The following is a 9,815-nucleotide window of genomic DNA, read 5'->3' on the forward strand; positions in this document are numbered from 1 at the left end:
GTATGGGACCTTTGTTTTTGCTCTTCCTGTTGCCTTGGTTGAGGCTGGTTAGCACCTCCACCAAAGGTGAAATGAGAAAAGAAATACACATTTCCTTCTGCCCCTCCCCCTGTTCCTTCCGTATTCCCTCATTTTTTAAGGTTTTTTAAGTTTAAGAGTCTGTTAAGAATTAGTGGGGAAAAAACATGAGGCTAATGCCAGAGCGAGGTATTAAGATTGCAGTTATGTAGGCCAAGCTAAATTAATCCCCTATTAATGAAAATAAATAGTTGATTGTTTCTTTCATCATGTATTAAACTTCCATTTTGTTTTCAGTTATAGGCAAAAGCTATGATTATGGTATAGATATGTGGTCTGTAGGTTGTACCTTATATGAACTCTACACTGGAAAAATTTTATTTCCTGGCAAAACCAATAACCATATGTTGAAGCTCGCCATGGATCTCAAAGGAAAGATGCCGAATAAGGTAGGACATTAATGCGAGCTGTTATTTTTTTTTTTCCCCAAGGTTTTAGCAATAGTTTACTGTAGACCAGTGGATTGCTGACACTTTACTCATCACTAGTGCCTGTAAAACCATTTCAGAAAGGCAGGTGTATGGCTACTGTAATTCCTTAGCTTTTTTTTTTTTTTAATTTCTGTTGTTTAAAAAATAGTGGGTCTAATCAGCCAAGAGGTATCAAAAGTGAGTAAGAGAACTCCATTTTCCTGTTCCCCTCTAATGTCTCTCTTTGCTTTTCTTTACTCTCTTAAATTAAGCAGGAGGGTAGGGGGCTATAGTTTAGAGTAGAGTTGGAATTGAGGAAGAGAGATTGATGAGCATAAATTTGTTAAGCACCATACATGTATATATGACTGTTTCATATCTTTGTTCTTCCCTTGTTCCATTTATTATCCTTTAATGATGGGCAGAGAAGCAGCCTTGGGAGCACACCGTTATTGGTAACAGCACCAAACATGCTTGAGAGGTGGAATGAAAAAAGATGCAGGTCAGGTTAGTTCAGATGTGAAGAAGGGCTCAGTTGTCAGAGAATGACGGGTGAATATTGGAAAAGGAACTTGATGGCAATCAGTTTATTAAAGATTGGAAGTTATTTGGGAAAGGATGGTACCAAGAAAAACTCACTTAAAATTGACATCTTTCTAACATAAAACTCACCCTTAATGCTTCAGCCACAATAATTAGTTTCAGAAATGAAGCAGAAACTTCAGGCATTTATAAACCTGTCTGAGGGCCATATCTTAAAACTTTGATGATTTCAGCTTATTTGGTGAATTTCTGAGAGATTATACAGATTTTTCCCCATATAGGTCAGAAGCCATTATGTTTTTTAGGTACTGTCCAAATTCATGTTGGACTTGTTTAGAATAAGTTACACAGAAATTAGTTATGTTGGTATTTGTTTTAATGAGGTCTAACCTGTATCATTTCAGGGCTATTGGAACATAATTTGTAAAACGTCATCGGGTTTCCTAAGCTGCCAAGAAAAAAGGCCCCAACTGTGTAATAATTTTCCTAGGAACAAATGATTTTGTCTTTGTTTGAGTCTCAGTTTTGAATAGTGAAAGCACAACGTGATATTATAATTGGTTTAAGTCACTGCCTGGGAAAATATAATTTCAAGTTATTAAGTAGTTTCAGGCACAGAGCATTTATATTAGCTTTTTCAAAGATGTTAGACTCTCCAGAGCAAGGAATCTAAGTGAATCCTTAAATGAGACTAAATAAGTCCTATTTTTGACTTGTTATGTATCAAATTGTTGGTAGGCCAGACTGTTTCATAATAGTTCAAAATCCAAGTTTTATTTTGCTTTATTGCCAGATGATTCGGAAAGGTGTATTCAAAGACCAACATTTTGATCAGAACCTCAACTTCATGTATATAGAAGTTGATAAAGTAACAGAGAGGGTAAGTGTCTCTTAACTGTGCTACAGTAAATGATTGTCTTATTGTGAACGAGCTGAATACTGGGTGGTAGTAGGAGCTGTGAATATTTAAAACACTAAAAATAATTCCTTTTTGCTGGTGGCCATTTCCTGAATAAAACACAATGAGGTTATGAGAAAGAGGAAGGATTTAAAAATGTTTGTCTAGTATAATGAGTCTATTTTTATCGTAGGTCATAATTAGGCCCTCTTCCTCTGTTCTTTGGATCATTTTCTTTCTCTGGCCTCCCATCCAGCTTCTGGACTACTTACCAGAGTGATCTTTTTGAAAACAAATCTGATCATGTTATTCTCCATGCTTAAAATCCCTTCATTGGGTTCCTCTCTGATGAACTCTGCCTCTGCTGTTTTGAGCAGTTTGCATACCCCCTCATGGTACTCTGTAAACCCCCCCATTCCACACTTGGCAGTCAGCTGAAGGGCATGCTGTGTCATACCTCTCTGCCTTTGTTCACAGACCATCCTGACCTTACTTGCCTCCTCTCCTTCCTCATCCCCTAAAAATAATTTATCCAACTTCAAGCCTCAGGGGAAATACACATTCTCTATGAGCCTTTCCAAATCCTCCAGGTTGAAGTAAGGACTTCTCTGTTTTTGCCCCATTATATTGTCTGTTCCTAACTTTGTCAGAGCCCTTAACAACAAACACTTCCATGTCTGTCTGGCACCACTTCGGGGTAGGGAGAGGACAGTTCAGACAGGAAGTGCTTACTGTTAATTATTAATTACTTAACGGTGTGGGGATTTTCGTAGACTTCTTTCTGTTAGCAGTTTGATCTTTTTACAAACGAGGAGTATGTTTTTTAAAAACTATCATAGCTAACTTGGGGTTGATTTTTTTCATTCAGGTTTTTCGGTTACTTCTTAAAAAGATGTAGGGAATAGAGGAAGTCACATAGAAGTTTTAAATGAGTAGATAATACATATATATATATATATATCAAATATATATATATATATATACACACACATATGTATATATATTAGAAGTTCTGATACACCAAGCAGTCTGATTTAAATTAAGGTACATATGCTTAGTAACTCATGTAGACATACACATTTTTAAAAATTATTTTTAGGAGAAAGTTACTGTCATGAGCACCATTAATCCAACCAAGGACCTGTTGGCTGACTTGATTGGGTGCCAGCGACTTCCTGAAGACCAACGTAAAAAAGTACACCAGCTAAAGGACTTGTTGGACCAGATCCTAATGTTGGACCCCGCTAAACGAATTAGCATCAACCAGGCCCTACAGCATGCCTTCATCCAGGAAAAAATTTAAACGAGATGAAAGAAGCTCCAAGGGTTTGAGTAATTAAATACAAAGACTGAAGAAATTTCACAGCAGTTTATTAATGTATATAAACTTATAAATATTTCTCCAGCAAATTTGAGGAAGCATGATATATTTGAATTAACACCAAGGGTGATATTTCTTTTAGAAATGTTAGTTAATCTGTTTTGTGTCTTATGTGAAATTTCACTGTAGAACTGTTTTAATTGCCAAGACTGCACAGAATTACAGTGCTAATGTATATGGTTGCAGTTCACATAAAAGACAAAAGCATCTGTTATAAAATGAGTAGTAATACTGGGTGGTTGATTTATTTTTAGCAAACTTGGCTTCATATTGGTCTTCGGATAAAATGGCCAGCATAAATGCTGTTTATATTCACGTTTTCCTAGGTGTGTGTGTGCAGGCCACAGCAGCATGCCCTTGGTGTAGTCAGTGCCGAAAGGGGTCTGTTCCTTCTTGAGCCTGCCTGCAGGGATGGTCTCCTCTTTTAAAGCAGGTTGTGTACAACATTCAGTACACTGAAGGTAAGCTAAACCATCAACATCACTGGTGTTTTAAGATGTTATTTTATTGGAACAGTTGACAAATGAGGGATATTAGCTTTGTGGCGGAATTCCCTGCATGTGTGATAACTGATCTTGTTTTATTTTTTGGCATTGCAACTGTGGCATAGTTACAGTTTCTGTTCTGTTCATCACATTTAAAATTGGAAGAGTATGCGCTTGATGGATAGAGCGCCTTCAGTGTACTGTTTCTTATTAACTTTAATTTTTTTAAATCAACTTGCTATAGACTTTATATACATTTTGTTAAATACAGTTCGTAGTGACGTAGAAACAAGGCATAGTTTTCCTTTACTAATTACACATGTTGAGGCCTAATTCTGAAAGTCCTCATATTTAAAAGTTAGACAACATAATGAAATTTTTAACTATTTGTATGTCATTTTGAAAGTGTACTGCTTTATGGTAAAAGTGTTTTTCATTTGTTCATTGTTTTCATTATTTGTGATCATGTTGTCTTTCAATACAGGCATAAACCTTCCACTCTTGAACAAAGCAGCTGCTTTTTAAAAGCGGTAATTGCTTCTTTACCTTTTATTTCTTTTGTAAATGAAGCTTTTCTTTAAGAATGTGACTTTAAAGTGTTGTCTATTGCATAAAACAGTTGACACTCACTTATTGTAAAGTGAAGATTGTTCTCCTGCATGTGAAGTGGACCATGCAGATTTCTGTATGTTCTCAGTATGCATCACTAGATAATAAAGTCTTTTGTGAACAAGGCATTTGTAGCCATTTTTAAAAGTTTTTGTCTTCAGTGCTGGTAAGTCAGGTAAACCATACATAGTTAAAAAGCAATCTTTCATTTCTTCCTTTAAGTCTTTAAAAGATTTATTTGTTAAAGATGTAAGCTTAGCCACAAGTTGATCATTTTATTAATAATCAGGATCCTAACTATTTCATCAAAAAAAAAAAAATCCTACAGATATTGTCAGCTTTCAGTGTAGTGAGATAATTCCTGTAGGTTACAGGGTATAATTCAGGATTTAACTAATGTTTCTGCTATTTTCTCACTTTTCCTTTTGATGGTGCGGAAAGAGAAAAGGAAAACGGGGCACAGGCCACTCACCGCCTTCTCCAAGGGGTCTGATTTGCTGAGACACCAGCTTCACCTTCTTAACAAGGTTATTTCTGACAGCATGTGTAGTTAAACATTTAGCAACGATTTAAAACAAAATCCTGTAAATCAGCTTGGTTTTGCAACACAAAGGAATTTGTATTTTTAACATGGTAGGAGAGCATTTTCAGAAATGTATGTACATCTTTTCTGTTTGGGTGGTAACATTAATGCTTGTCTTCCTGAGCATTGTGGAAAATAACCAGATTTTGGGGGTTTAAATAATATTTTTAAATTGTAAATGGGATTTTTTTATTCACCCAGGCACCTAATTACAACAAGCATGCACATTTTGGTGCATTCAAGAATGGAAAATCAGAATAGCAGCATTCTTCTGGTGGGTTTTGCTCCATTTAAAGACATGAACTACAGCCAGGAAGGTGATAGATGATATAATAAGCCAACTTTGAATCTACACCCCGTCTCTTCATGGTTTAGACTTACTAAAAATAAATAAAAGGTGGTTTCCATCTTCAGGTAGTGAAGCCTTTTAAATAAGGCATCACAGGTGCAGCTTGTCTACCTTACCAAAATGGGTAGTGATTTTCCCACCATGACTTACTTTATTTTGGTGATAATATGCTGCATATTCAAGTCTTTGGTAGTTATTTTCACTCGAAATAGTTAACATTTTGATGCTTCTGGTGATTTTCATGACTTCATTTTATATAATTATTTAATAAGTTAACTTCCACTAGAAACAGTTCATCTTATGCCTTCAAAACTATTACCTATTCTTTAAAAAACAAAGTTGCTTGTTACTTGTTCTTTGTGTTTTAGGTGCAGTTCAGTGGAAGATGATGACAGCCAGAAGACATGAGCTAAGGTTTCTGTCCTATAAAAGATTTAAAAAAAAAAAAGAAAGAAAAAAAAAAAGGAGTTCTCCATTTAATTTTTGTCTAATTTTTTAGTTTTCAGCATTATGATTTGGGTTTCGTTAATGTTTGGCACTTAGAATAGTAGTGCTGTTGTGTTCATCTGTAAAGTGCTTGTTTTATCATGCTTCCTGCCTCCTTCCCCTCCCCCCCCAATAAAAACGGTAGTCAAATTTAGTGACTCTTTATGAAAGAGAGATTCTACATAATACATGGCCATCAAAATTGGTTCCTAGGGGTTATTAGAAAAATAGAAGCCACCAAAATCACATATATCAGAAAGTAGTCTTTAGGTATCTTATCTCCTTGGCAGATGCAAAAGAATAGAAAGCAGAACTTTAAGAACACTGTTACTCAACTCCTTTAATACTCTAGTCCCCGACTTTCCCTTTTAGTAACTGTTTTTGCGAGTGCTCCAGTCATGGTCTTAAGATAGACAAAATATTTAGAACCACTGTCCGTTTTTCTTCTTAAGTGAGAGAAGTAGATCTTTGTTCCCAAATTTAGCATTCCTAGATTTGTCTATTCTAAAAACCCATAAACATTCTTTATGTACATGTACATGATTTTATTAGAATTAATAATTTTGCTGAGGCAGAGATTTGGAACTTTGTAAGACCTCTATTAGATGATGGTCATAATTTAGTGAATTATTTTAGCCTGCATTCATATTTCAGAGAAGCTGTATAGTTTTCAGATAAGTTAATCTCTGATGAAGCATTTGTTTTATTATACTTCACAGCAAAAATATCCCGTGATTGTCAGATGTCAGGGTTCCTAAGTCTTAGGGTCTAACCCTCAAAAAGATCATAGTTCTTTCTGTAGTCAGTGGGTAGGTGAGATCCAGAAAGCAGATACACTGTGGACCCTGTTCTCTATGTGAACCTTATTTTCAAAGTCATGGTTTAGAGTATCGAGTTTCGAGTATCAGGTTGGAGTATTGAGGTTTTGAAGGAAGGGAACATCTTAATTTTAAAGACCTTCCCAGTATTCACATTCACCCCTTAGTCCTTGTTAGTTGCATCCTGTTGATTCTCCAGTGTATAACTCATTCCACTCTACTACTTTCAAAATAAGTTTGTTTTTAAGATACTGTAATTTTTTTCCCATTATAATAACCACCTTTTTTCTCCAAAACAAATACTCAGGACATTTCTACAGTACAGAAAGATGTATGTTTTATGGTATGTGGTAGAGGCAGAGAAATGTGTAGTGTTCTCAGAACTGTTTCATATTTGCATTCCTTCTACTATGCTTTACCTGTTCTTTATCATTTTGTAACGCTAGCCTGCTAGGTAGAAATAAATCTCTGGAGTGAAACAGAGGAATCACAAATCTTCAAATTTAGGCCAAGTAGTTAAAGAATGCCCTTTTAAATGTTGGAGATAACTCAAGTAATTTCCTTTCATTAGTTATAATGACATCATTAGAAATTGGGCTTCATAAAAAGTGTTTATTTCCTTGTAGTATCCTAGTTCAAGCATATATTCAACATGAGTTTTATCATCCTCCTAGATGGAATATCTTCCTTATGGAAATGTTCACTACAAATTCATTTGTGTTTTTTTACATGTCAGTAGTGTACACTAAATTGACTTTTAGAATGTTTTCCAGTTATTTGATAGATATCATCATGGCATCCTTAATTTTTTTTTTCTCCTTCTGTATGTAGGGTAAGGGACTATTCTGAAGAATCTTTCCATTTAGTGATCAAGATATGGAAGCTGGTCTCTGAAAATACTCAATATGTATCCCAGTTACTCATGGTATCATTTGAATTGTAACCTGCATTTTAGCAGCAATGTTTCCAATTATTGGGAAAACTTAATAAAATGTGCCTCTTGTTACCATATTGTTTCCTGATTTTTCCTTTGCTGGAATTTGCTATTTTACGTTTAGTTTTAAGTTAAAACACCATTTCCTACCTAAGGTTTCTTAGATGCTATTTCACTGGTGTTCATAGATGTGCTTTGAAGGGTATTCTGTGCCCAAATATGATTGGCAACTGCCAGATTACAATTAGATACTTATGTTAAAACTTCTCAGAAGACACTGTGTGCATTGTGAACCTCAGTGAAGGAGGAAGGTGTGGAGAGAAGTTGACCAAACCACTTGGCAGAACCTGCTGCATGGAAACGGCCAATTTAGTGTGATCTTTCTTACAAACATCAAAATCTTTCCTAGCAACTAAGTGCAGAACACAGGCCAAAGGGGTTTGGTATTCGTGTTCTTGTTACATATATTTCTGATTTGGTTATCCTAATAATGAGAAAACATCATAAGTAATGAGATCACACCCTTTTCTGTAATGATTTAAATCAATTGGTTCATTGTAGATGGGGAAGCCTGACAAATAATTGGACTGTATCCTTAGTCTGTCTGCTCCTCATTTTCTTTTAAGGAAACGTTCTCAGCTTAGAACAAGCAAAAAACTGTAAAATACCTAAGAGGAATGGGGAGACTGAGTGAATCTTCAATGCAAAGCAGGACTGGAGGAGGCAGGGTCAAATGTCTGGCTGTGTGGAGTACACCTGACCTAGCAGGTGCCACCTTCTCTACCTAGTTGTCGAGTCCTGGTTTTTGTAAGAGATGGGCCATAAAGGCAGTGGCCCTGGACAGCCGCCTTGCAAAGGCCCCAGTTGTAGTTTTCTACTTGGGCTGGCAAAGGATTAAAAACTACATACTCCTCTGTCTAAAGCAACTGACAAGGGTCATGAGATCCTGTTTTTTATTAGGGAAGGTGCATTGGGTTTGGGAGGCGGTTATGGCAAACTTTGAAGAGAACTTTTCTACATGTGCCTTCATTGACGAGAAAGTCAGAATCTGCCTTGGGTAAGATCCAAAAAGCTAAGAAAAGGTGTCCAACTGGACAGCCAAAACATGGGGAATGTATAAGCAAGCCAGAAAGCCAAATTCAACTCAAATTTCCTGAACAGAAATATTTCAGTTTATATGTGTCTGTTAGAAGCTGCCAAGTGTTTCTTCAAAAATAGTGGTAGAAGTTGGTTTCCAACAGGTTTGAAAAATAGCCAAGTCTTTCAAGTTTGTTGGTAACTACGGTGCTCCCACCCCCAACAGTAAGTTTTTCTCTTAGCCAAGTATTTCCTGTTTTACTCCCATCAATTCACAAGATAAACCGAAGATGGCTACATCTACTTCCTGTGTATATGCCTCTTCTAGCCTCATTTTAGGGACTCCATTTAAAAAATTTCAACTATTTTTACTAATGATCATAACGTTAAAATAAGTACCTTTGCTTCATAATTGAAGTCAGCGTTGCTGCTAATGCATTTTTTACATAGTTATATTTGAAGCAGTTTGGGACTAATTGAAAACTGATAGGTGTTTCAGTAACTTAACTCCTTTTTTAGGTCTAAAGGCATCCTAAATAAAGTAGCCTGGTTATGTTTCCAGTGAGAAATTTGCCCTACCTATCTCTTAAGATACCAAAGCCCAGAATCCATCTCCCGCCCCCCAAAGCAATCCTTCAGTGCAGGAATGTATTTTTTGGAACTGCTGACACAGTGACCTATTCGCTCCACCTCTATAATACTCCTCCCTACCTCCTGTTTCCTGTCTCCCATGTCCACTCCCACTCCTGGTCTTCCTGGAAACCAGGGCTTGCGTCTTCACACTCCACAGCATGTTCCTGACGCCGGGCACATGCCTTGCAAGAAGCAGGATGTGAATAATCGGGAGTTGTTCCTCCAGTGACAGTTAATTCAGTGCCAAGGCAGCTCATTCCATCCGGTGTGCCCTCCTGTGTCATTCCGGTTTTTCCCCCGATCTGTTTTTTAATTTGTCAGGCACGTGATCCAATCCTCCCGTGATTATATGAGAGAAGAGGTCCGAGCCGAGGTTAAGGAACCTGCCTGAGGTGCAGATCTGTTAAGTGGCAGCACCTGGCTGTGGAGCGGTGCTTGTAACTGCTGTGTCACATAACCGGCGTCAAGGCTGGGCCAAGTTCTTTCCTTAATCCAATACTTGGAAGGTATCTACGGACCAGGCGATGGTTG

At 36.8% G+C, this 9,815-nt stretch overlaps 1 protein-coding gene across 8 annotated transcripts in view; it reads left to right on the forward strand.

Annotated features, from left to right (window-relative positions):
- PRP4K (pre-mRNA processing factor kinase PRP4K) overlaps window positions 1-7,649 on the forward strand; it is a 38,230-nt gene extending 30,581 nt beyond the window's left edge. Inside the window, exons 13-19 of one of the 8 annotated variants that reach the window (XM_028122869.1) lie at window positions 316-467; window positions 1,825-1,911; window positions 3,029-3,771; window positions 4,280-4,325; window positions 4,846-4,931; window positions 5,189-5,261; window positions 5,705-7,649. In XM_028122869.1, the coding sequence (XP_027978670.1) occupies window positions 316-467; window positions 1,825-1,911; window positions 3,029-3,232 (443 nt within the window). In that variant the 3' untranslated portion in view covers window positions 3,233-3,771; window positions 4,280-4,325; window positions 4,846-4,931; window positions 5,189-5,261; window positions 5,705-7,649. Of the gene's footprint in view, window positions 1-315; window positions 468-1,824; window positions 1,912-3,028; window positions 3,772-4,279 lie in introns of those variants that run through there. The other 7 variants (XM_028122872.1, XM_088024108.1, XM_028122865.1 and 4 more) reach the window with 7 other exon arrangements.
- Window positions 7,650-9,815: the final 2,166 nt, after the last annotated feature.

Source organism: Eumetopias jubatus, unplaced genomic scaffold, assembly GCF_037043125.1.
Source record: "Eumetopias jubatus isolate StellerSeaLion01/CBP00866 unplaced genomic scaffold, mEumJub1_p1.0 scaffold_6, whole genome shotgun sequence".
Lineage (NCBI taxonomy): Eukaryota > Metazoa > Chordata > Mammalia > Carnivora > Otariidae > Eumetopias > Eumetopias jubatus.